Source organism: Mobula birostris, chromosome 1 (assembly GCF_030028105.1).
Source record: "Mobula birostris isolate sMobBir1 chromosome 1, sMobBir1.hap1, whole genome shotgun sequence".
Classification (NCBI taxonomy): Eukaryota; Metazoa; Chordata; class Chondrichthyes; order Myliobatiformes; family Myliobatidae; genus Mobula; species Mobula birostris.
Genome location: NC_092370.1, coordinates 24,892,309 through 24,920,092, shown reverse-complemented (window position 1 = coordinate 24,920,092; position 27,784 = coordinate 24,892,309). Strand labels below are relative to the sequence as shown.

General features: G+C 40.3%; 1 protein-coding gene across 2 annotated transcripts in view; it reads left to right on the top strand.

Moving 5' to 3' along the window:
• The window catches only part of mib1 (MIB E3 ubiquitin protein ligase 1), a 176,387-nt gene that overhangs the window by 39,383 nt on the left and 109,220 nt on the right, over nt 1-27,784 (top strand). For both annotated transcript variants that reach the window (XM_072252839.1, XM_072252829.1), the window contains exons 4-10: nt 2,966-3,070; nt 6,211-6,277; nt 13,700-13,904; nt 14,012-14,195; nt 15,190-15,334; nt 19,682-19,815; nt 24,269-24,376. In XM_072252839.1, coding sequence (XP_072108940.1) covers nt 2,966-3,070; nt 6,211-6,277; nt 13,700-13,904; nt 14,012-14,195; nt 15,190-15,334; nt 19,682-19,815; nt 24,269-24,376 — 948 coding nt within the window. The remainder of the gene's footprint in view (nt 1-2,965; nt 3,071-6,210; nt 6,278-13,699; nt 13,905-14,011; nt 14,196-15,189; nt 15,335-19,681; nt 19,816-24,268; nt 24,377-27,784) is intronic.

The following is a 27,784-nucleotide window of genomic DNA, read 5'->3' as shown; positions in this document are numbered from 1 at the left end:
TTATTGCATACTTTGCTAGGCTGGAGTTGATAGCTGTTTCCTCCTCGATCAATCTCTAAACAGTTTCTTCTGGAAGAGGGTTTGTGAGTATTTGTGAATATCATGGAAGGTGTTGGCTAAGGTGTAGTTAAATTGTTTAATTTCTATCTTGGCTCACCTTTCATTTGAGGGAATCTAGGAGGGAGGAGTTTTAAGACACAATTTTTAGGGAAACTTAAAATTTCAAGCAGATTCCAATAAATTTGGAGACAAATTTGTCCCCAGTTCTTTATTGTGTTGCTAAACTGTGCCATGGAATATTGCTGAGGACACTTATTTCTAATTATTAGTATATAGATTATGAACACGAGGAAATCTGCAGATGCTGGAATTTCAAGCAGCACACATAAAAAATGCTGGTGAACGCAGCAGGCCGAGCAGCATCTATAGGAAGAGGTACAGTCGATGTTTCGGGCCGAGACCCTTCGTCAGGACTACCCGAAAGAAGAGATAGTAAGAGATTTGAGAGGGGGATCCAAAATGATAGGAGAAGACAGGAGGGGGAGGGATGGAGCTAAGAGCTGGAGAGTTGATTGGCAAAAGGGATATGAGAGTATCATGGGATAGGAGACCTAGGGAGAAAGAAAGGGGGAGGGGGGAAGCCCAGAGGATGGGCAAGGAGTATAGTGAGAGGGACAGAGGGAGAAAAGAGAGAGAGAAAAAATTAATAATAAATAAATATGGGATGGGGTATGAAGGGGAGGTGGGGCATGAACGGAAGTTGGAGAAGTCAGTGTTCATGCCATCAGTTTGGAGGCTACCCAGATGGAATATAAGGTGTTGTTCCTCCAATCTGAGTATGGCTTCATCTTGGCAGTAGAGGAGGCCGTGGATAGACATATCAGAATGGGAATGGGATGTGGAATTAAAATGTGTGGTCACTGGGAGATCCCACTTTCAAATCTCTTACTATCTCTTCTTTCAGTGAGTCCTGGCGAAGGGTCTCGGCCCGAAACGTCGACTGTACCTCTTCCTATAGATGCTGCCTGGCCTGCTGTGTTCACCAGCATTTTTTATGTGTGTTGCTATATAGAATGTGAGTTTAGATTAAAAGAAAAAATATATTCAGAAAATTAGGCTGCTGTTTGTTAAACCTGTTTATAGTTTTATTAGAATATGGAGAAAAGTAACGTGAATAGATAGAGAAGGAAGTGGGATAGTCAATACTTGTGGGCATTGGAAGATAAGATGGATTGAGTAGTACTTGCGCTGTAAAATGTTTGTTTATTGGTGGGAGCAGAATGCACTCTGTTACTCTTGCTGTCTTGAATCATCATCACTGAAACAGGTTATCTTGTCACCATCATATTATGTTCGTGGTTCCTTGTTTTGTTGAGATAAGCCCCAAGTATTTCCAACGCTATTGCAATAAATACTCTCAATAATCTGCATGTCCTGAAAGGGATGTGAAAGTTGTTGTATAAATGCAGACCTTTGTTTTTTTTTCCCCACAATGATTAGAATTTTGTAATTTGAGATGCTATTCATACTTGTCGAATATGTAAATCTAATCATTGGAACCAAGGTTTTTGTTATAATTTTGATTATAGGTTATTGAATAAAGCTACTGTAGTTTCTTAGTCTGATATTACTAGGGGAAGATGGTTTCTCAATCTGTTTCGGTGGAATTCCAAAAGATGGAGCATTTTAGGCAAATGTAGGGAAAGTCAGCCTGAGGATCAGATGGGATTAGATGGGATTTTGTTAGCTCTGAAATATTTTCTTCAATCCCTTTACAAACCTGCCTCGTGAGAAACTTAAGGAATTGGTGGACAACTTTGCTAATGAGGTCCTCCATCCAACTGCTTTAGTTCTCACCCGACAACTTGCTTTAGTTTTTGTCTCATCTCTACTCATCATTTCATTTTGTCGGAAGTTATTGATCTCCCTATTTCGTCTTGGCTATTGACCACCTAGCTTTCAGCTTTTTACCTTCATGTTTGCTGATGTTATAAATTCAGAAACAGTTAATACTCTCCAAATGTCAACAAAATACCAATCTTTGGAGAATGCGTAAACTTTCTGCAATGTCCTTTAACTTCTGAAAGGTGTTGTCATTTATTTCAAAGAGCTCTATGTGTGATACTCTCCAATATGGTTCATTTATAATAGTGCAGAAATGGTTATGCTCTGTTTCTGTTTTGATGGTAGTCTATACCTTTTGTTTTACTGCAGAATTTCTCATCTCAACTGAAATATCTGCTGCTGTTCATTTGAGAGATCTATCTTCATTTATTTTTTTTCTTGCCAAATCCAATGTGACCTGTGAATTTTATCAAAGAGCTTCTAATCCCGTTGATGTGTAGTAGCTTTTTGAGTCTCCCACAATACTTGCTTTTCAATATAAAGTTCTACAAGAAGTCAGTGCTACAAGGAGTCAGGACCCCACATCTAAATGTTGACCATCCCTTTGCCTCCACGTTGCTTAAGTCACTGAGTTCTTCCAGCAGATAATTCTTGAGTCCACATTTAAATCTCTTAGATCGCTACTAATTTTAAATTGTAACTCCCATTGCTCTGCTTTACGCTCATTTCTTTTTGTTTTAAACTAGTTTCTCATTATTGTTGCTGGATCCTATCAGCCATCGTTCCTCCAAGAGGAGTTTAAAACCAAAACTTATGAAATATTATCTGTGCAAACAAGATCAATCCTTCCACTGTCAAGGAAGTGAGGAATTGATTGCTGCACACAGAATGTTGAAGCATATCCTTCTACTGAAATTGCTTTATCTTCTGCGGCCTCTGCTGACGTATGTTATCACACCTGCCAGGTTTTGATGCTTTGCCATTCTTATTCACTGCTGTTCTTTTGGTGCTTTCCATAGACCTTATGGTGGTTTTCCTTTCTTTTACAACTATTTGCTACCTCCAACTTGTACCTAGATTTTCGGACATTGCTATAATGATTTGAATGTCTTTTTTCTAGGTGACTGAAATTCAAGATTGGAGTGCTTCTAGTCCTCACAGTGCAGCTTATGTTTTGTGGGACAATGGAGCCAAGAATTTGTACAGAGTGGGGTTTGAAGGCATGGTAAGTGATGTAACATTTTACTTTCAAGGTAAAGAGATTAGGTATTGTAAGTCGAGCTTATAATTTTTTGGTGGCAATATGACGTGTGCAGTATTTATGCTGTACATGAATAATAAGTTTATAGATGGGAAAAGATTGTGTGTACACCAAGGCAAAGATTGTTCTTCATGAAGATCACTGAAGTATAACTTGCATTATTTTCTATGCAAGTAAAATTTGGATCACCAGTTCTCATACTTTGTTTATGTTTTAAAGTTACTTTGCAAACCAAGCAAACAGGCCTTTTGACCTTGACTTTGAAATTGTTTGTTTCTCTCACCTTTGAGTGACCAGAATTTCTGATTCCCATTGATTTCAGCTTGAAATTCCAGTCTGGCACACCACTATTATATCCTTAAAGTAGTTCTTTTATGTCATAATTGGATAATTAAACACAGAAATAACACAGGCTGATTTGTATCTTCTAGTCAATAGCAAAAGATCTGCCGTGTTGCTGTAATCCAGCATCTTTTCCAGTGCAGTGCTCTCAAAAGAGGTCTAAGATGAAATTGAAACTTATAGCTGAAAAAAAGAAAATATAAATTAGAAAAAATACTTCAGGTTAAAATCATATATGGAAAACACAATATTGGCAAAAAACATTGGATTAAGGGAGAATCCTACCTCCTTTGTCTGTGCCAATGGTATAGTGGTATCCACACTCGGACTTCAGAACAAGAGGTCCAGGGTTTGGATCCGGCTGGCTCCTTGCACACTTTTGATCATTCTGGGTTGAGTGTCGAACTAGCAACTTATAATTACAAATATAAAACACAAAATAATTGATTGCATAAGTATTCACCCCCTTTAATATAACACACCAAATCATCACTGATGCAGCCAATTGATTAGATTAGATTAGATTCAACTTTATTGTCATTGTGCCGAGTACAGATACAAAGCCAATGAAATGCAGTTAGCATCTAACCAGAAATGCAAAGAATAGTGTTATTTACAAAATAACTGCGAATAAAAAGTGCTACAGCACACAAATATAAAAGTACTGAGACAGTACAATATGGGTGCAATACTGCTTAGTGCTCTGATGTGAGGTTCAGCAGGGTCACAGCCTCAGGGAAGAAGCTTTTCCTGTGCCTGCCGGTGCGGGAGCAGAGGCTCCTGTAGCGCCTACCAGATGGGAGGAGAGTAAAAAAAGCCCATGGTTAGGGTGAGATGCATCCTTGATAATGTTTTTCGCCCTGCCCAGGAAGCGTTTATGGTAGATGTTCTCAATGGTGGGCAATTGGGTGCCGATAATCCGCTGGGCAGTTTTCACCACATGCTGGAGTGCTTTGCGGTCCAATATGAGACAATTGCCATACCACACTGAGATGCTGTTGGTGAGTATGCTCTCAATGGCACAGCGGTAAAAGTCTGTCAGTATCCTGGGACAGAGGTGAGTTTTCTTGATGCTCTGCAGGAAATAAAGGCGCTGTTGTGCCTTTTTGATCAGGATGGAGGATTGCAGGGACCAGGTGAGATCCTCGGAAATGTGGACACAAAGGAATTTGAAACTTGATACACGTCCCACTACAGTTCCGTGAATGTAGATGGGGACGTGAGTGTGGCTCCTAGCATGCCTGAAGTTCACAATGATCTCCTTGGTCTTCTGGGTGTTAAGGGCTAGGTTGTTGTCGGCACACCACGTGTCCAGGTGCTGGACCTCATCCCTGTAGGCCGTCTCGTCATCCCCTCTGCTCAGGCCAACCACCGTGGTGTCATCTGCGAACTTGATTATAGAGTTAGAACCATGTACAGGAACGCAGTCATAGGTGAAAAGGGAGTACAGAAGAGGGCTCAGCACACAGCCTTGAGGCACGCCGGTGTTCAGGGTGAGAGTGGAGGAGGAGAGGTTGTCTAACTTAACAAATTGGTTTTAGATGTCACATAATTATTTAAATGGAGGTCACTGTGTGCAGTCAAAATGTTTCAATTGATTATAGTAAAAATACATCTGCATCTGGAAGGTCCAACTGCTGGTGACATGGCAAAAACTACACTATGAGGACAAAAGAACACTCCTTGCAACTACGCAAAAAGGTGAAAAGCACAAGTCAGGAGATGGATACAAGAAAATTTCTAAGACACTAGATATCCCTTGGCGTACAGTCAATTCAGTTATTAAGAAATAGAAAGAATATGGCACAGCTGTAAATCTGCCTAGAGCAGGCCTTCCTCAAAAACTGAGTGACCTTGCAAGAAGGGGACTAGTGAGGGAGACCACCAAGAGACCTGTGACAACTCTGGAGGAGTACAACAACTGTTGCCTGGGTGCTTCACAAGTTGCAGCTTTATGGGAGAATGGCAAAGAAAAAGCTACTGTTTTTTTAAAAAAACTCACATGAAATCTCGACCAGAGCTTGCCAGAAGGATGTGGGAGGCTCTGAAGTCAGCTGGAAGAAAGTTCTATTGTCTGATGAAGCCAAAATTGAGCTTTTTGGCCTTCAGACTAAACGCTATGTTTGGTATAAGCCAAACATTCCACATCATCAAAAACACACCATCCCTACCATGAAGCATGGTGGTGGCTGCATCATACTGTGGGATGTTTACTGTAGTAGGCCCTGGATGGGCTTGTGAAGGTAGAGGGTAAAATGTTTGCAAAATACAGGGAAATCCTGGAGGAAAACCTGATGCAGTCTGCAAGAGAATTGTGATTTGGGAGATGATTTGTTTTCCAGCAAGAGTCTGCCAACTGGAAAGCTTCTATTCAAATAATGCAATCCAAAGAGAAGCTTCCAACGCTATCCAAAATTATTCAAATGTAACCACCAGGGGACACACTGAACAATTGAATATGCATACTGTGGCCACCTGGAAGCACAGTAAGCAGCAAGTAGTTATATGAAATACAAGCAATTAATTGTTAAACTGCAAAGAAAATAACAACAGTCAGATCCAATCTATAATCTGTTTTGATTAATTCTATAGAAACAAAAGTCGTGGAACCATTTGTAAAGTTATAATTTATTTTTTGGTTTACTTGGTACTTGAGTGAAATCGTTATTAAGTGAATTGTTTGTTCCTTGTGCTTTCTTTTACAAAAGTATGTTGTGTAACAGCAGTAATATTCTTTCTTTTTCCCTATTTTTTTTAACCAGTCTGACCTGAAATGTGTGCAAGATGCAAAAGGCGGTTCCTTTTACAGAGATCATTGTCCTGTTCTTGGTATGTAACTGCAGCCGTTTTTTATGAAGGCCCACAGAAGCTAACTGACTAGATGGATGAAAATAGGGATTTTAGCATGTAATGTATTCAAGATTCTGGGTTTATTTCTGTCATTGTTTTCTATCAATAATCATTTGAGCTTAAAAGGCTGCTGCATTTTGATCATAATAGCATGATGATGACTTTGCAAATCTTTTTCTTTTGCCTTTTTGTTGAATTTGTATTGCAGCTGTATCATAGTTTGTGATCAATCCAAGGATTAATCCATTGCCTTTTGATAATGGTTCGTCAAGGGATGCACTACCCTCTTCCAGTCACACATTGGCATTTCCATATCACCTTGGACTAGATAATGACAAATATTAGGTGATAACTTCTCTGCCGAAAATCTTGGGGGAAAAAACCTGAAGGCAGCTTTTGGTCAAATATGGTACCACAGAACTAATTCATCGACATTGATTGCAAAGAAAATTCCTCAAATAATTATTCAATTATTATGTAGTTGTTGGAGGCCAGTTATTTCTTTCCAGGATTAAGCAGCAGAATTTTACTGAGGCTTGATTACATTCAAATGCACATTCCTGTAGATGCTGGAAGTAAGAAAGAAAAATTGAAAATGCTTAAACACCCAATAATTTTGGTGGTGTCTGTGGAGAGAGGAACAGGGGTAAAGTTTCAGGTTGATGATTTTTCATTAAAACTTAGAATACTTGAAAAGTTTTAGGATGTGGTTTGGATTGTATGGCTAAAGGTGTAGAGAACAAAAATAAATGTTTATGATTGGTGGAAAAGAAGAGAAATGACAATAGAACTGATTATGTTGGTAATAGCCTTTGGAGAGTTGAAAATGCAGAACATTTATCTGAAAATACGAAAGGACATGGGATGGTAAAAAGCTGGAATAAAAGTGGTTCAATTACTCTCTCTGAAATTGTCGTATCTGGAAAGCCAAACAAGATGTTATTACACAAGCTCATTTTGTACATTATTGGATCTTAATGGAGGCAGAGGCGGAGAACCAGGAAAAATAGAGATTAAAGTGGCTATCTCATGATTTGAGTGTTACAATTCAGCTGTGTCTAGTTGTATTATTGGCCGCCTTCCATGAAGGAAGCTTCACTGATGATTGAACTAAATTCAGGACTGGTGGTAAAGCAATACATGGCTATGTTCAGCAGGATTCAGGATGCTTGACCTGATGAGTGTTAACATGAGAGAGAGACAAGTTGGAAAGAGGCTAATCTCTGGCTGAATTGCTATCTTTCCTTGAAATTACAAAATGGCCTGCAGTTGACTTTCTGACAACCAGAAGTTGAATTTAACTAGTCATGCAAGGGTTCATTATCAGTATGAATGAGAATTTCGTTATTCTTTGGCCATAACCAGTTATTCTGCAATTTTCCTGAAGCAAGTAGCTTTTCTCTTAAATGTAGGTTTTAGGATTTTGGCTTCGCTGGCAAGCCATTTATTACACATCCCTAATTCTTCTGTGTGGCTTGCAAGGCCATATAAGAGGGCATTGAAGAGGCAACTGCATGTAAACTCGTGTGGGTAAGGATGCCATTTGTAAAATAGAGTATTTTAATGACAATCCAGAGAATTTATAGTCAGGCCTGCTAGTTCTCTTTTTAATTTAAAATTAACAGAATTTATTTTTAGCTGCCTTGGTGGTGTTTGAACTCTGGATCACTGAATGGTGGTTACTGGGTCGTTAACCTAAGCTTCTGCTAATTGGTAACAACCATTGAGCCACATTGTCATTTGCACCTACAGTAAGAATGCATTGAAATATCCTCTTTTTCCTTAATAATTTTACTGCTATAGTCCCGCCTGTTGTGTACATACATCTACTGATGCCTCTGGACACATGTTCCTGGAATCATTGGGTGTTTTGGGTCTTTCAACATCATACACCCTCCTCCAGGTGACCCAGCTGGAGCTGATCAGACCTCAGCTTGTGTCCAGGTATCTAGCTACTTATAACTCCATGGCTCCCCTCTTTTGAGCCACAGCCATCTTGAGGCCCTCTCTGCCGCATCGGTGGTACTGCGGATGGCTTTCCTCTTCCTCTCTCCCTCGATGCCTAAATGTACAGAATATTGATAGCTATTAATTGCACAATAGTTTGTAAGTATTATAAGTATTTGCTTGTGGTAGAAGCTGCTTTGTTTAATCATTATTTACAGCTTACTGAGCTGCACTAAATACAAGGATAAATGTCATTGCACCTTGTTAAGGTTGGCTGAATGTAACAGTTGTTTTAATAACTTCAGCTTCCTTTTCCACTGCAGTTTGAAATGCAGATTTACTATAAAGCATTTTTTCATATTTCTTACAAACTTTTGAATAATTTACAAATAGAAAAAGCAAAACTTTGTAGTATATGTGATAATAGATGAGTAATGGAATGATAGTAATAAATCTTATTTATATTAGGGCCTAAATGCATTCATATTGTTACTTTTCAGACAATTCAGTAAGCAGATTTTAATGAGAGGAGTGGAAGTACATAGAAAACTTATAAAATTGGGCAGAGAAATAAAGCATATTGCAAACATTCAGTTTATTAAGATGATAGAACCAAAACCACAGAAAACTCATTTTTAAGGCACTTTATATACAGTTTTAAAAAACGCGAACAACAGGAATTCTGCAGATGCTGGAAATTCAAGCAACACACATCAAAGTTGCTGGTGAACGCAGCAGGCCAGGCAGCATCTGTAGGAAGAGGTACAGTCGACGTTTCAGGCCGAGACCCTTCGTCAGGACTAACTGAAGGAAGAGTTAGTAAGAGAGCTGAAAGGGGGAGGGGGAGATGCAAAATGATAGGAGAAGACAGGAGGGGAAGGGATGGAGCCAAGAGCTGGGCAGGTGATTGGCAAAAGGGATACAAGAGGATCATGGGATAGGAGGTCTGGGGAGAAAGACAGGTGGGGGGGGGACCCAGAGGATGGGCAAGGGGTATAGTCAGAGGGCCAGAGGGAGAAAGTATGTGTGTATAAAAATAAATAACGGGTGGGGCATTAGTGGAAGTTAGAGAAGTCGATGTTCATGCATCAGTGTAAAGATTATCTAAGCCTCAGTGATGTGTTGGTGTTCAAGGGATATGGGAATTCTGTGTTGAAGATAGTTTGAGGTTGGTTAATAAACCAAATGACAATCTGCACTATAATTTGATGAGGTGGTTGTTTGGTTTGTTGGGTCGTGTTTGCCTTGTATTATGTTTCTGAAGGCTGCTTTGATACAACTGAAATATCACTTCCTAGTTGGAATTCCAATGCTTTTAGTGATGTGTTTATCTGATGTGTATGTGCTTGTCCTTTTCTCTTAACTCCTGTCACCCTTAACAGATATTTTAGTTTGCCTTTGTTAGGTTGAAAGTCGATGATCTGATATCTGCTCTGTCTTTGTCCTCTGCATGTTCCTGCTTTTATTCTCTTAATTTAAGATTCTTCCGAGCAATGTGATTTTAAAACTAAATGTACTTTGTTCCTTCGCAATAGTCTCTCATCATTAAATTTCTTCTGGAAATCTATATAGAAATTCTATATAGTCAAGATTCAAAGGTTTATCTGTTTTTAAATGCTGCGTGAGATAAGTTGTATTTGAAAGTTGGACAGTAATAGTGTTAAGTTGGTATATTCTAAGAAAAGAAGCACAGATGATGTGAATGGTTCATCATAGCATTGATTGTTGTTTCTGATAGATAGATAGATATACTTTATTGATCCCGGGGGAAATTGGGTTTTGTTACAGTCGCACCAACCAAGAATAGAGCGTAAATATAGCAATACAAAAACCACAAACAATCAAACAACAAGATGCAAGCTATGCCAGATGGAAATAAGTCCAGGACCAGCCTGTTGGCTCAGGGTGTCTGACCCTCCACGGGAGGAGCTGCAAGTTCGATGGCCACAGGCAGGGATGACCTCCTGTGCCGCCCAGTGTTGTATCTCGGTGGAATATGGCTGAAGTCCAACAGCAAAAAGTTCAATATCTGGTCTACAAACACGTTCCTCGATCGTAATATGACCCGGATTGCACCATCTGTTGTTAACCAGAACGATAAGCCCCCAACTCCTTTACGCTTACCGCTCTCAGTGCACTTCCGGTCAGCTGGAACGGTCTGGAAGCCGTCCATGGAGAAGTTTTGATCGGGTATGTCCTCGTGCAGCCCTGTTCCAGTGAAACACATAACACTACACTCCCGAAATGTTCTCTGACGCCTGGCTAGCGCTGTGAACTCGTCCATTTTATTGCCCACCGAACTCCTCTTCTCCATAAGTCTCTGTTGTCTCGACCTGGTCCTCTTTCCTCAACTTTGTGATCCTCATCTGCATCCTCTGTGTGTTTTCCTCCAGATTTCAGCAGGGGTGTCTGCCACTCTGCTCGCTAAACCGGCTGGCATAAGCTCAATCAGCTGGTCCCTGGAATACACAATGCTACCATGCTTCTGTCCCGCTGATAAGACGTGTCTGAATGTAACTATTTCCAGTGCTAAAAACCCAAATAAAACTCCTCCTACCAGCATGTTAGTAAGGGTGTAACTTCGACGTGTTACCATGCAAAAAAAAAATACAGAACATAACGTAAGTTTAAAAAGTAAGAATATGGTCTGGAACGGCTGTAACAGGCTGCATGCACGACCGGCGCATGCGCACTCATGGTTCACTATGAAGAGTGATTGAAGAGACTGGTGGGTTCATAATGACAAAATCAATGATGGTCAAAACCTGAATTTGCTAAAATAAGTGCATCTTCAAGAGTAGTTTACTCTGAAGTGATTTTGTTGTCTATGCAAACTCATTAGATCTTTACCATATTAATCTTGACCTCATTAATGTGTAGCTAGAGGTAAATAAGGAAAAGTTTGGAGGGATATGGATAAACACAGGCAAATGAAATTTTCTGAAGAGTCATTAAAAAGTACAGCACGGAAACAGGCTCCTTGGCTCAGCTAGTCCATGTCAAACTCTTTTAAGCTGCCTACTCCCATCCACCTGCACTGGGACCGTAGCGCTCCATAACCCTAAAATCCATATACCTATCCAAACTTAGCTGAAATGTTGAAATCAAGCTCGCATGAACTACTCGTGATGGCAGCTCAGTCCTCACTCCCAGGACTCTCTGAGTGAAGAAGTTTTCCTTTAAACTTTTCACCTTTCACCCTTAACCCATAACCTCTAGTTGTAGTCCCACCCAACTTCAGTGGAGAAAGCCTGCTTACATTTACCCTATCTATACTGCTCATAATTTTGAATACCTCTATCAAATCACCTCTCAATCTTCTACATTCCAAGGAATAAAATCCGAACCTTTGAATGTAGGTTCTAAGACCTTCAGACCTGGCAACATCCTTGCAAATTTTCTCTATACTCTTTCAAACTTACTTACATCTTTCCTGTAAATAGGTGACCAAAACTGCACACAGTACTCCAAATTAGGCCTCGCTAATGTCTTATACAACTTCAGCGTAACATCCCATCTCCTGTACTCAATGCATTGATGTATGAAGACCAATGTGACAACACTTTGAATTATGGACCTATATTCCCAGATTCTCAGCTCCCTACTGTTCACTGTCTAGCCTGGTTAGTCCTACTGAATCCACCTTGTACTTATTTGCATTATATTCTATCTGCCTTTTGTTAGCCTATTTTTCCAGCTGATCCAGATCTCCCTGCAAGCCATGATGCCCGTCTTTGCTGTCCACTACACCCCCAATCTTGGTGTCATCCTTAAATTTACTGATCCATATTATCATTGCGTTGTTGATTCAGATGACAAACAATAATGGACCCAGCACCGATCGCTGCAGCACTCTACTAGTCACGGGCCTCCAGCCAGAGAGGCAACCCTCTACTACCACTCTTGGCTTCTTTCACAAAGCCAATGTCTAATCCAATTTACTACTTCATCTTGAATGCCGAGAAACTGAACTACCTTGACCAGCCTCCTATGCGGGGCCTTGTCAAATGCCTTACTAAAGTCCATGTAGCCTGGCTTCATCCACTTTCATGGTAACCCTCGAAAAACTCTGTAAGATTCATTAGATATGACCTACAATGCACAAAGCCACGCAGTCTATCCCTAATTAGTCCATATCTATCCAAGTACTCATTTACCTGGTCCCTTAGAATACCTTCCAATAACTTTCCCGCAACTGATCTCAGACTCACTGGTCTGTAATTTCCTGGTACGTGTTCAGAGCCTTTCTTAAAAGGCGGAACAACATTGCCTGTCCTCCATTTCTCTGGTGCCTCTCCTGTTGCTCAGGGTGATTTAAATATATAGGCAACCGTTTGTTATGGGCAAATTGGGCTGAAGGGCTGGTTTCTATACTGTAAGTATCTATACTCTGACTAAGTTAATAGCTTTAAAAGAAATTTGTAGTAACTGGGTGGTGTGGTAGTTAAGTTTCTATGCTATATAAATAGAAGAAAAACTGAGCAAGGAGGAATATCAGTGTTTCTGTTTAAGAAAGTTGTACATCTGATTCTTTAAAGTCTTTAACTGAAGCTGTAGGTTTAGGGTAATCATCTGAAAAGGCGAACAAATCATTTGTATATTTAATGAATGAATCTTTATAGGTTTGGATTGATAATTTTGTCCACCAGGTGTCATCTTAATGTACACTTGTTAAGACAATTTTCTATCTTGTATGATAAAATTAATTTTATTGTACTCTGAAGGCGATTGTTTAATTTGCTGTGGGTACGTGGTAAAGCTATCACCACTTAATGTAACAGTGGAGTAACTCGAAGAACTTTCCAAGTGTCAATGTGCAATTAATCAGAGAGATCCAGGGTTTATGTCAGTGGTTTGCTACTCTGTAGCTTATGGATTTGGAAATGAATTAAGTATCAAGATCTTTTAACTACTTAAACTCTCCTGTTTAATTAAAAATAACTTTAGTAAATATTCCTTTATAAGTGAGATATACACTTTTTAAGATAAACTGAATTGTAACTACAGTGAATCAAATTTTTTAGCTTCAAAATCCTTTTGTACAAATATTCACATTTCAGCTTGTGCATATCCCAGTCTTTATTTAACGTACAAAATATTTGAAAAGTTAATGAAACTTGTTATATTTTTTGATTTCTAGTTTGCTAGATGAGAATTTTTTTTAGAGTAATTGGCTGCTCTGCCTATTTGGTGATATTAGAAGTTGCTGTATACCAGAGATTTCTAGAACTGAAGATAATACCATGGGGCATTGGTTATGAGATTGATAAATTTCAAAGATTGAGAGTTCTAATTATTTCATTGCTGGCTGCCAAATCCAGCATATTGTTTTATTATTTCCCCCGGGATTAATAAAGTATGACTGACTGACTAACTATTAATGTATTCTTTTCAAGATAATGAAATGATCATTCATATTTTACTTTTTCCATTTTTGGTAATAAATGTAACTAGGTGAACAAAATGGGAGTCGGAACCCTGGTGGCCTACAGATTGGTGATCTTGTAAATATAGATCTGGATCTAGAAATTGTTCAGTCATTACAACATGGGCATGGTGGTTGGACAGATGGCATGTTTGAGACATTAACTACCACCGGCACAGTCTGTGGCATTGATGAAGATCATGACATTGTTGTACAGTATCCAAGTGGGAACAGGTATGTGGGCAAAAGCTCTGAAGGGAAATGCAAAAATTATATGTTAGAAATAAGACAAGTTCATGCCTCTTTGGTTCTTAAAGTTCTTTGCAATTCTTCTTCTGTAGGTGGACGTTCAATCCTGCAGTTCTGACCAAAGCTAATGTGGTTAGAAGTGGAGATGTAGTACAGGGAGCAGAAGGTGGGTCGTCACCATTTAATGTTGGTGACCTGGTTCAGATTTGTTATGACCTGGAGCGAATCAAACTTCTTCAGCGTGGTCATGGAGAATGGGCTGAAGCTATGCTTCCTGTAAGTGAAAGTTCTTGTCCTTTAAGCTACGTTTTGAAGTGTTCTTGTGCTATGACTTTTGGTGTAGTTTCCCATATTTTGGCTGCTAACTTTGGTGTCTTCAACCTGATCTAAATTGAGTGATTCCTTAAAAATAAGACTTTTGCAAATGCAAAAATGAATATTTGTGTATGTGAGAAATGTGAAATTAAAACAACAAAAGGCAGCAAATAGGTAGTATATATATCTAATGTTCAGGATAATAACCATTTATGTAATCTTGCAGAGCACTAGGTCTGTTGAAAGGCAGTTGATCTGAAATGTTAGCAAAAAGAAAAAGATATCAGCAGGTCAAGCAGCATCTGTAGATGGAAAAGAGAAGTATTGCCATTTTGAGTCAAGACCCTGTATCAGGACTGAGGTTGGTGGGTAGTAGAATAAAGATGGCTCAAGTATTCAAGGGAGGAGTGGGACATGAATGGAACCAAATGTTGGGAGGCGGGGAAGAGAAATGATGATCAGATGGAGCCAAGTGTGGGAGAGGGGGTAGGTAGGTAGAAGTTGAACAAAGGGAGGGAGAACCAGGGTGGACTGGTGGATGTGAGAAAAGGATGTAGAGATATCATAGAATGTAGAGATACTAGCATGGATAGAACATTGGCTGACTGGCAGAAGACAAAGTGTGGGAATAAAAGAGTACTTGTTGGCTGTCAGTGACTAGTGATGTCTGCAAAGGTCAGTGTTGGGTCCTCTGCTTTTCATCTTGTATGTTAATGATCTGGATGATGGAATTGATGGCTTTGTGACCAAGTTTGCAGACGGTGCAAAGGTAGGTGGAGGGGCATGTACTGTTAAGGAAGGACTTGGGACAGATTAGGAGAATGGTCAAAGAAGTGGCAAATGGGATATAGTGTAGGGAAGTGTATAGTCATACATCTTGGTAGAAGAAATAAAAACGTAGGCTATTTGCAGTCCCAGCAAAATGCATATGCATTTTTCTTTTGTTTTAATTTAGACATTGGGGAAAGTTGGGCGTGTGCAGCAGATTTACTCTGATAGTGATCTGAAAGTAGAAGTGTGTGGGACATCCTGGACTTACAACCCTGCAGCTGTTACTAAAGTGGCATCAGCTGGATCTGCTGTGAGCAATGCTTCAGGTGGTGCGTATAAACCTCTAAACAAATGTTATTCTTTTGACCTCTGTTACAAAACTTTGTCTTTTTACATTGAATGAGACATTTTAAAAAAGATTTCTTTTGTATTCAATTTGTTGCCTTCACTGAAAGCAAGAAGGAAGCTTAAGTGAAACTTAAGCTTGCTTTTGTCAACATTGATGCTTCACTTAGCACATCACAAATAAGCTGAAAGTCAAATGTGGGCATAGAAGGAAGAGCTTGATACAACTTGACAAAACATGGATGAGGACGTAGCTTGAATATTGTATGTAGTTTTTGTTGCCTCATGATAGGAAGGATGGAGTTGCACTTGAGAGACTGCGGGGGATGTTGTCTGAAAAGGAATGGTTGTGTTCTGAGAAGAGACTGGATAAGCTGGATTTGTTCTCCTTGGAGCAGATGAGGTTGAGTGGAGACCATATTTAAAATTGAGAGGTTTGGATAATGAGAAACTTCCCAGTGACAGAAGTGTCCCTGATCAGAGGATTTGGATTTAAGATGAGGTTTAGGAGCTTTGGAGTAGTGCTTGAAGTTTGCAGGACTGGCAGCATCTGTGGAAAAAGAAATGGAGTTGCAGTTTCATGACATAGACTCCCAATTTTGATGATGGCTCAGAATAGAGGGGCGTCCTTTAAGAACGGAGGTGAGGAGGAATTTCTTTAACTAGAGAGTGTTGAATCTGTTTAATTCTTTGCCACAGGCAGCTCTGGAAGCTAAGTCTTTATGTATATTTAAGAGAGAGGTTGATGGATTCTTGATTGGTCCAGGCATGAAGGAAAATGGGGAGAAGACAGGAGATTGGGGCTGAGAAGAAAATTGGATTGGCCATGGTGAAATGGCGGAGCAAACTCGATGGGTCAAATGGCCTAAATCTGCTCCTGTGTCTTATGGTCTTAATTAAAGGCAGTCAAATTGATGTGTTAGGGAAGAGAATGAGCTGTCTGGATTTTTTTTGAGGAGCTGATGAGGAGGGTCCAAAGATGCAGCTGGTATATCTTGCATATCATCTACGTTTATTAAAATTGAGTAAATCTTTCATATCAGTGAATTTTTGGACAGATGGAGTATTGCTTTTTGGCTGAGACGAGACGCAATCTAAAACTCATCTAATTACATTAGATACTGTTTTAAACATGATAGTGGGAGGGAATAAAGAGCAAGGGGTGGCATTACTAGTCAGGAAAAATGTCATGGTAGTGCTGAGACAGGACAGAATGGAGAGCTTGTCCACTGAGGCTGTATGAGTGGAACTGAGGAATAAGAAAGAGTAGAAATGTAGAGCTACTAGGACTTGATGTTTCAATCCCTATGGTAAGCTGGCACTCTCGATGTTGGCAGTGTGTTTGGAGTGGTGACAAGGAGGGAGGGTAGGTACGTCATCGGTGGGCACCCTCCTTCTTTGACGTTTCGTTGATAAGCCCACGATGTCTCCAGAGGGCTCAATGGTGCTACCTGGCGTCCCAGATACACCCCCCTCAGTTCCATACCCTCCTGTCTTCATCTTGCAGCCCAGTTGTTGTCTTTCCTTTTAATCTAAATCCAATTGCTGCTTTCTTCTGCTGCATTTGACAAGGACTTGATTGCTTGCTGGAGGAAGTGACCCCTCACCCCCATTTTCTTCAGTAGACTGGTCGTAGATGTAGCAAGGAATCCCCTGCATCCGACTTCTACAGGGAAAATCTTGGTCTTCCAGCCATTCTGGGCAGCTTCAGTTGCCAGTTCAGAGTACTTGGTCTTTTTCCTCTCATAAGCTTCTTGGACACCATCTTCCCATGGTACTGTCAATTCCACAACATATGTCAGCTTGGCTGTTGTGGACCACAGGACCATGTCTGGCTGGAGTGTTGTAGCTGCAATGTCTAGGGGAAACACAAGCTTTTTTCCAAGTCCACGTCCATTTTCCAATCCCGAGCAACCTGCAGAATGCTTACATCTTTTGATGTTATGTGGTGCTCTGAAGGTGGCCTGCTGGTACAAATCGTGTAATGTGGACGTTTCCTGCCGATGTTTATGGGAGAACATTTGTGATGATGAGCATGTAATGGGATTATATTATAGGTCACCCAATAGTCAGTGGGATTTAGAAGATCAAATTTGTAGAGAGATCACAGACTGTTGCAATAAACACAAGGTTGAGATCGAAAGTGATTTTAACTTTACACATATTGACTGGGACTCCTATACTGTGAAAGGACCAGATGGGATAGTTGTCAATTGTGTTCAGGAAAGTTTCCTTAATCAATGTACAGAAGTCCCAATTGGAAAGAATGTGTGATACTGGATTCCCTGTTAGGGAATGAGTCAGGGCAGGTGACAGAAGTGTGTGTAGGGGATCACTTTGGATCTAGTGATCCTAATTCAGTTTGTTGCAAGATGATTATGGGGAAGGATAGGATCTGGCATGTGTAGATTGGGACAAGTTGTTTCCTCGCAAAGGCAGGCTTGGAAAGTGGAAGGCTTTCAAAAGTGAAATTTTGAGAGTAAAGAGAGTTTTGTATGTCCTTGTCAACAAAAAGCAAGGCTAACAGATTTGGGGAACCTTGGTTTTTGAGAGATATTGTGGCCTTGGTTTAGAAGGAGGAGATGTATAGCAGGAATAGGCAGAAAGGAACAAATGATGTACTTGAGTATATGAAATGCAAGAAAACACCTTCAAAGGTAATCAGGATGGCAGGTTTTGTTGTTGGTGTGCAATGTGCATTTCTGCCAAGGAGTTCAATTCTCCTCTCATCTGTCCCCAGAACATTGTCCCAGAAGTGTTGTAGAACATCCAGGTGCTCTTTTGCAAGCTTGACATTTGCAGCAATGTTTTTTGCAGAGCAGTTGCTCCCTCCGTGGTGTCCTTCCATGAACACCATTCTTGTTCAGTGTTGTTCTTATAGTGGACACATGAACAGAGATTTTAGCAAGTTCTAGAGGTTTCTGCAGGTCTTTTGCTGTTACCCTTGGATTCTTTTCCACCTCTTTCAGCATTGCATGTTATGCTTAGTGTGATCTTTACAGGATGCCCACTGATAGAGAGAGTAGCTACAGTACTGAGTTTCCTCCATTTGTAGACAATTTCACTTACTGATGAAATGCTTTTGTATCCTTTTCTAGATTCATGCATTTCTACAATACTTCTTGTAAGGTCTTCTAAAAGTTGTTTTGATCCTGGGTGGTACTCTGTCAGTAACCTGACTTTGTGTGACTTTTTATAGGGTAGGACACCCCTACAACCCACACCTCCAATCTCATCTCATTGATTGGAACACCTGACTCCAAATAACTTTTATAGAAGGAATTATCCCAGAGGTTCACATACTTTTTCTAATGTGTAACACCCTGGGAAATGTTCCACTGCTAGTGTAATGGTTTCTCTATAGCAGCAGTGTTTGGGTTATGACTAGAGGTAACGGGGGCTTTGAAATGTGCGCTGTCCAAAGAGGGGAGTGTTTTCTTTCTTGTGTGGTTGAGAGCGAGGGATTTGTGGTCTTTTGTTCAGCAGAAGGTGGAGAGAGAAGATGCCAGAACATAGAGGTCCAGGACTGTAGGATGTATTGGACTTGGAATGGGGCCTGGAGTCAATGACGCTTGGGGGAAAGTGATGTAGAACTAACAGATGGGAAACTGTGAGCTCCAACGAGCACATTAGATGGATTCATTAAAATGGGCCCTTTTTGTTTACTTTACTAACCTAGTCAAATTAAGAATTATAAAACTCAATCGTTTAATTGCATATCGTGTACTGTTTGTTATTTTGTGGTACTGATTTGTAACAGGGGAACACTTCACAAACAAGAGGTTTTGCACCTCAGATTTGGCGAGGCCAGAGACTGTCTTCCAACACGGCTGGCCGAACCTGAGGGTTACACATGTAATATTGGATCATTTTTTTCAATAAATAAAAAGACAAGTATAATTTTTTTGTGTTATTTAATTGGACTCTCTCTAGCTAGTTAAAACTTGACTTGCATGAAGATCTGATCACATTTTTGGTCATACTTATGCAGAAATAGAGAAAATTCTACAGGGTTCATAAATTTTCTAGCACCACTGTTCACTGTGATTTTAGCATTTAATTTCCAAGCTTCAGTGAGATGACTGTACTCATTTGTTCTTTCCTCCATTTGACTCTGATAACATCACAACTGCTTTTATCAGTTTTGGTCTTTCAGTTGCAAACAATTATTTATTTTGTCATAGCTTGCCCTCACCTGAGCTGCTGCTTTTAACTCTTGAGCTACATCAAGAGGAAGTCAATGAGTTAAGTTGAGTGTTTATTTTTATTAGGTTGAAGGCTGAATGCTGCTACTAAGTTTTTTTTAAATTCCTGAATTTTTGTTTCTTCAGAGCGTTTATCCCAATTATTAAAAAAACTATTTGAAACACAAGAATCTGGGGACATCAATGAAGAACTTGTTAAAGCTGCAGCCAATGGTGATGTTGCAAAAGTGGAAGAAATAATGGCAAGGCCAGATGTTGATGTGAGTGTTTTCAATACTTCTGCCAGCATACTCATGTATTTTTGTGGAAATTGAGAAAAAGTGTCAAAGCCACATCTAAGATAAATCATTTCTCTAACACAAGTCAAGAAGTCCGATGGATTTCTGTTGGGGTTTAAAACTGATATCTGTTAGTTTTTGCTTTCAAGTTTCTATGGAAAAGATGTTCCAGTATACAGGACCGCAGTGTGGTGGTACTCAGAGGATATTCTATTGCTTCTGATACTTTAGTAATTTTTCTAAAAAGAGCAGTGTTTCACAGATTGACTTTATTTAGGAGAGTGATATAATGTATTGTTTCTTTTTTCCAAAGTAATTTACTCCTTGTGAAACCAAATATATGGCTTGAGGTCCTTTTACTCAAGCATCATCACCTATCTGTGTTTTGAGTGATTTTTCTTAGAACGTTCAGCAGTCCATTTTTTTGTACATGTACAAATCAAATGTATTATTGCATATAAACCAATTTTTAATTATTCACTTCAACAAAATAAACTTGTGAGATTTAAATTGTTGAATTGAAGCTAGCTAAAAATTTGTAATGAATCAAAGTCATTACAGCCCAGTTATGTTTCCTACATCTTTGACAGATGTGACAGTAGATCCTGAGCCCCTGCTCTGGAATTCCTTTTAGCTTTGACAGGTCACCATCATCCTGCGTCTTAATTGTTTTGTAATGTATGATAATCAGAGGCACTTAAACCGTTCATGTAGATTTTAATAGAAGAATTGTTTTAAATGGAAGGATTAAGTGAAATGCCTTGACCTGATAGAAATGAATTTAAAGCATAAAGGTAAGTAAAATGAAGGAATGTGACTTGCCTTTTTAATCAAGATGCTCACCTCATATTCATGTGAATAGAAAGCCAACCGACTTCTGTTTCATTGCTGGATCAAGTGCTTCATTGAGTAATGTAGCAGAAGATTGGTTACCTTAAGACATTGGAACAGAATTAGATTATTTGCCCCATTGTGTCTGCTCTGCCATTTCATCATGGCTGATCCATTTTTCCTCTTAACCTCGTTCTCTTGCTTTGTCCCTGTAACCTTTCACACCCTGACTAATTAAGAACTTTTCAACCTTTACCTTATATACACCCAATGACCTGCCCTCCACAGCCACCTATGGCAACAAATTCTGCAGATTCACCACCTTCTAACAAAAACAATTCCTCCTCATCACCATCGTAAATGGTTGTCCCTTTATTCTGAGGCTGTGCCCTCTGGTCCTAGACTCCCCCACTATAGGAAGCATCCTCTCCACCAAGCCTTTCAGTATTCAACAGGTTTCAATGAGATTCTTCACCCCCCCCCCACCCCCATTCTTCTAAATTTCAGCGGGTATAGGCCTTGAGCCAGTAACCCTTTCATTTCTGAAATTATTCTCATGAACCTCCTCTGAACCCTCTCCAGTGTTGACATATCCTTCCTTAGATAAGGTGCTCAAAGCTGCTCTCAATACTCCATGAGGTCTCATCAATACCTTATAAAGCTTCAGCATTGATGCTTGCTTTTATATTCTGGTCCTCTTGAAATGAATACTAACATTGCATTTGCCTTCCTCACCACTAACCCAATCTTCAAGTTAACCTTTTGGGAATCCTGTATGACGACTCCCAAATCCATTTGCACCTTGGATTTTTGAATTTTCTCCGTGTTTATAAAATAGACTATGCTTTTATTCCTTCTACCAAAGTGCATGACCATACACTTCCCTACACTACTTCATCTGCCACTTCTTGCCCATTCTCCAAATCTGTCCAAATCTGCAAACTCTCTGCTTCCTCAAAACACCTGCCCCTTCACCTGTTTTTATATCATCTGCAAACTTGGCCACAAAGCCATCAATTCTCTTATCCAAATCATTGATGTACAACTTAAAAAGAAGCAGCCCTAACACCGAACCACGTGGAACACCACTAGTCACTGGCAGCCAACCAGAAAAGGCTCTCATTATTCCTACACTTTACCTCCTGCCGATCAGTCAATCTTTCATCCATGCTAGTATCTTTCCTGTATTACCATGGGGTCTTATCTTGCTAAGCAGCCTCCTGTATGGTATCTTGTCAAAGGCGTTCTGAAAATTCAATTACACAACATTCAGTGACTGTACTTTGTTTAACCTGCCTGTTATTTCCTCAAAGAATTCCAACAGATTTGTCAAGCAAAATTTTGCCTTCAGGGAACAATGCTGACTTTGGTATATTTTACACCAGTACTTGACCTCCAGTTTGAACAAACAGATGTGGAAGATGACCTGCAAGAGAAACATCACTGGCAGTACAACTGTCAGATCGCAAAAATCTCAGAATTCTTTGAAATCAATTTCATTTTCTACTTTTCCACTGATCTGATTAGTCAGCTATCTTTCAATAGGTTACAGCTTCTGTACGACATGTCCAATTTTGTGTTCTCTACTAACTTTGTAATGTTCCCTGTATTTTTATTTAAATCATTTATTTGCATCCACAGAAAAGCAAGGTACTTAACAGTGTAGAGTATCTTTTGAAAGCAGCTTTTAGATCACTAAATTTGATGTTGTATATTAGCCACTGAGTCAGGTTTGGTGCAACTTGACGCTTTCACTTGTATTCCAGATCTGTTTGCCATCTTGAAAAGTGCTTTTATCCCCGTGGATTATATAAATACATCATCTTCATTGAAACTCTTGGTTCTTCTGCAGGAAGTTTACACATTAATTAGAATGAGAATTAGAATTTTATTTTTTACATTCATTTCACAACATGAGGGAGGAAAAATCTTTGTTGTGTCTCCATCACTATGTACAAGCAATAAGGAAAGGAAATATGGGAGGATATTGCCCAAGCATGCAATACATAATACATTTGGTACATAATTGTTTTATATACATGTATGTACAGTCAGAGATGCAATCAGATTAATGTGTTTTAATAAATCTGATGGCCTGGTGAAAGAAGCTGTCCCTTAGCCTGTCGGTTCTGGCCTTTATACTGCGGTACTGTTTGCCAGGCGGAAGCAGTTGAAACAATTTGTGGTTGGGGTGGCTGGAGCCCCCACTGATCCTCCAGTCCTTTTTATGCACCTGCTGCTGAAACTGTCCTGAATAGAGGAAAGTTCATGTCCACAGATATGTTGGGCTGTCCGCACCAGTTTCTGCAGTGCCCTGCAATTGAAGGTAGTACAATTCCTGTACCAGGTGCTAACAGCCAGTCAGGATGCTCTCTATGGTAGCCCTGTAGAAAGTCCTGAGTATTTGAAAGTCCGGAGTATTTTGGAGATTCATGCCAAACTAATCAGTTCTCTGAGATGAAAGAGGCAATGTTGTGCTTTTTTCACCACACAGCCAGTATGTACAGTCCAGGTGAGATGCTTGGTGATGTGTATACCAAGGAACTTGAAATTACTCACCCTCTTCACTATAGTCCCATCTTCACTACAGCCTGTCTCCGTTCCTCCAGTAATCCACGATCAACTCCTTTTTTTTGACATTGAGGGAGAGGTTGTTTTTTTGGCACCTCTGTATCAGGCGTTGACTTCTTTGTAGGTTGTCTCGTTGTTGGAAATAAGGCCTACCAATGTCATGTCATATGCAAATTTGATCAGCAGGTTGGGGCTGTGTGTGGCAATGCAGCTGTGGGTGTATAGAGAGTAGAGGCAGGGGTTCCTTTGTTGAGGGGCAGAGGTGAGGGTGCCCATCCTTGCCACCTGCCAGCGATCCAACGGGAAGTCCAGGATCCAGCTGCACAAGTTGGGATGCAGGCCAAGGTCTCTGAGTTTCTTGTCAAGCCTCGGGGAATTCTGGTGTTGAATGAGGAAAGTCCAAGAACAGCATTCTAACATAAGCATCCCTCTTCTCCAGGTGAGTGAGGACAGTGTGTAGTGTTGTGGCTATTGTTGGGACTCCATTGTGGGTGGTAGCAATATTGCAGATGTAGTCCTTGACCAGCTTCCCAAAGCATTTGCTTATGATTGAAGTGAGTACGACAGGACACCAATCATACAGGCATGTTATCTTGAATTTCTTTGGTACAGGGACAATGGTGGATGTTTTGAAGCAAGAGGGAAAGAATAGAAATGTCTGGACGCTCCAGCCAGTTGTGCCACACACAATTTGAGTACTTGCCCCGGGATGCTGTCCAGCCCTGCTGCCTTGTGGCTGTTGGTTTCTTGATGTTTCCTTAATTAATCTAGACTAACAATCTGTACTTGAGTATGATTCTTGTACTGAATCTAACTACGTATTGTTTGAATACATAATTATCAAAAAATGAATTTTCAAAAAGATTTCTCAATTCTACTTTCTCAATGGTTAATTCAAATGTCAGTTCTAGAACTTCATATTTTTTAATGAAATATATGTTTGAATTTTTTTGCAACTTAGAAGCGTTAATTTAGAATTTGGACTGCACAGTGTTTATGGACTTAAATTATTGATTCTGTTTCAATCTTGCAGGTGAATGGTCAGTGTGCAGGACACACTGCAATGCAGGCGGCAAGCCAGAATGGACATGTGGATGTCCTGAAGCTGCTTCTCAAACACAGTGTTGATTTAGAAGTTGAGGTAAGTTTATTTTTTGTGGATTATAGAAATTGTTCTCAAATGTAACATTGTTAATATTCTAGCATGTACCGTGAAGTTAGTTCCCAAACTTAACTGCTGTGCAACACATGGGCACTGGTGCTGAAGGAGAAATTATCGCCTCCTTGGTACAAAAATTAGGCACAAGTGCAAAAGAGCAGTAAATGTGGGTATAATTGTCAGAGATTTACAGATCTATGAAAATGTTTCTATTGGTTTTTAGAGCATAGCAAAAAGTGGTAATGTGTTTAGAGGTGTACGCTAATCCATTTGTTCTGCTTTGAACAACTAGGAAACTATTGTCCCAATTTTTGTCTTTTATTTGTACTTTAAGATTAAATTTGTCTTGTTTATTAGATCATTATCATTTACAAAGTTAAAGGGTCAATTTTTTGGTGTGAAAATTACAGTGGTAGAATTTATTATTCAAGTGATATATTGGGCCAGATTTGCTGGAATTGTTTTGTTGACCACACTTGCTGTCCACTTGCTTGGATGTAGCTCTTCCAGATATGGAGAACCAATTTTGCTGACCTCTTCACCAAAGAAGTGAGTGCTCCTTAAAATAGAGCTGGTAGCACAGTAAAACAGCTGGTAAACCTGTCATCTGACACCTCCAGGTTCAATTTGTTTCCAGCTTCATGTGACAGCCTCTAGATCCCAAAGATGTGTGGGTCAGTAGGCTATTACTGCTCATGTGTAGGTGAGTTGGAGACGTTGGGTACATTGATAGCAATATGGGGATACTTCAAAAAAAAAGTTTGTGATCAAGTTGTTGTAAATCAGTACATTATGATCATTATTGACTTAGTGATAGTTTTTTCTGTGCTTTATCACTAGACGACAAGGACTTAAGGCCGATTTATACTTGTGCGTCAAATGTACGCCATAAGTACGGCGTAGCCGCGTACCCTGCGCTGTACTCTACGCCGAACCCTATGCTGTAGCGGAACGCGCAACTCTCCCAAAATGTAACTACACATCGCGGCGACGCAGACAGTGACAACTGTGATTGGTCTGCTTGGTAGCATCGCGTTTCCTCCTACGCTGCAATAGCTTCCCATTGGGCGACTGAAGGGCAGGGAAGGAACTCTTGCTGCAATGCTTTCCATAAAGCTTTATAGATCTCCGAAATTATGGAGGACCCTGTGCTTGACGCCAGTTTGTAGCTAGCTGCTACAGCCTGTTGACTTCCATCTGAAGCTAAAACTCGAATGGTTATTGCCAGTCTCTGAGTATACTGTGCGTACATTGATGCAAGATAAGTGGCTGGAGACGATGAACCAAATTGTCAAATCTACCTGCCGACATCCGAAAATATTTGAAATGCATTTGCTTGTCCATGTCTCTCAGTGGCTGGACAAGCACAGAAAATTCACCCTCCTTCAGTTTCAGTCGCCATTGTTTGAAGTTTGAGTTTCTTCGTGTTGAGTTTCAACACGAAGAAACTCAACGCAGTGGCATAGAAACCTCACCGCCAACTAGCGTTTTGTCGGTGAATTGCAGAGCGACGGAGACACACCAACGCACAAGTATAAATGCTCACAACGGCGTAGCCCACTAGCGTAGGCTACGGCGTAAGCTAGTACGCACAAGTATAAATCAGCCTTTAAGAGGTGAGTAAAGTATAATAGGCATATCACCAACCCTGTCTCCCAAATGCACAATGGCCTTTAACAGCTCGTTGAAGGATGCTGCGTGTCTCAGAGATGATTAAACACTGGTCAAATGACTCTGTGATTAAGAAGGCATATGATGCATTGGCCTTCATCAACTGTGGGATTAAGTTCAAGAACTGAGAGGTAATGTTACAGCTATATAGGACCCTGGTCAGACCCCACTTGGAGTACCGTGCTCAGTTCTAGTCACCTCACTACAGGAAGGATGTGGAAACTATAGAAAGGGCGCAGAGGAGATTTACAAGGATGTTGCCTGGATTGGGGAGCATGCCTTAAGAGAATAGGTTGAGTGAACTCTGCCTTTTCTATTTGGAGCGACATAAGATGAGAGGTGACCTGATAGAGGTGTGTAAGATGATAAGAGGCATTGATCTTGTGGATAGTCAGAGGCTTTTTCTTAGGGCTGAAATGCTAACACGAGAGGGCACAGTTTTAAGGTGCTTGGAAGTAAGTACAGAGCAGATATGTCAGGGTAAGTGTTTTTCGCAGAGAGTGGTGAGTTCGTGGAATGGGCTGCTGGCAACGATGGTGGAGGCGGATGCAATAGGGTCTTTTAAGGGACTCCTGGATAGATACATGGAGCTTAGAAATATAGAGGGTATACCCTAGGTAACCCTAGGTAACCCTCTATAGAGGTAACCCTAGGTAATTTCTAAGTAAGTACATGCTCGGCCCAGCATTGTGGCCTGAGGGGCCTGTATTGTGCTGTAGGTTTTCTATGTCTCTATGTTAATATTTTAATTATTAAGTAAATTGCTCAAATTATAAATAATTTTTCTATAAGATTAAAATCAGTAAAGATATAGTCAAGTAAAACAACTTGCATTACTGGCACTTTTCTGTAAGATGCAGCCCTGTTCAAATGAATGACTGGTTGTCCCTGCATAAAAGTAACACTAGCCCTCCCCCTTTCTAACAAACAGTGTTCCATTGCTAAACTTCGGTGCAGAGCAGACTTCGATCTGTTGGAGAGTTTTAAAGTAGAAAAGCACTAGGGCAGTTCCACTCTTTTGACCTTGGGTCCAAGTCCAGTGGTACAAGTAGACGACATGTCTGGGGTCTTACTTGGTTGCAGTGGACATCCATGACTACTTCTGTGTCTCATTATGCCCTTCAGTCTCCTTAAAGCATTGCAGAATTACCTTCCTGGCTGTTGGATCTCACTGTTGATCTCATCCTCCCAGTCTCCCAGAGCTGACTTAGCACGCTAGGACAGGCCTGTTCTTATCTCACTGGGGTATGGGGCCCTCTGGCTATCTTCACGTGGTTTAGCCCCCTGTTGAAGCAGTTTATCAGGGTGTACCACTATCACATGCAAACAGCTACTTGAAGGCACAGATTGAGAGATGAGTGTCCAGTGGGGACCAAAGGTGATGAGCTTCCCCCAGAATGGACACGACGAGCCCTTAAGCAGAGGTGCTACCCCTTCCTGGCCAGCTCATGAGCAAATTATAGCTTCAATATAACTAATATGGTGGTAGACTGCCAGTTGCTTGTGTGTAGGAGATAAAAAAATTACAGAGTATGTCTTTCCTGTCACTGTCACCGTCTGAAGCATGCCACTGTATGATACGGTTGTTGGTAGATTTTTGACTCCAGAAGAACAGTTGATGATCGTTGGGAATTGTGTTCTTTATGCTTATCGTGTATTTTTTTTTATGCTGCATCAGATCTGGAGTAACAATTGTTTGGTTCTCCTTTACATTTATGT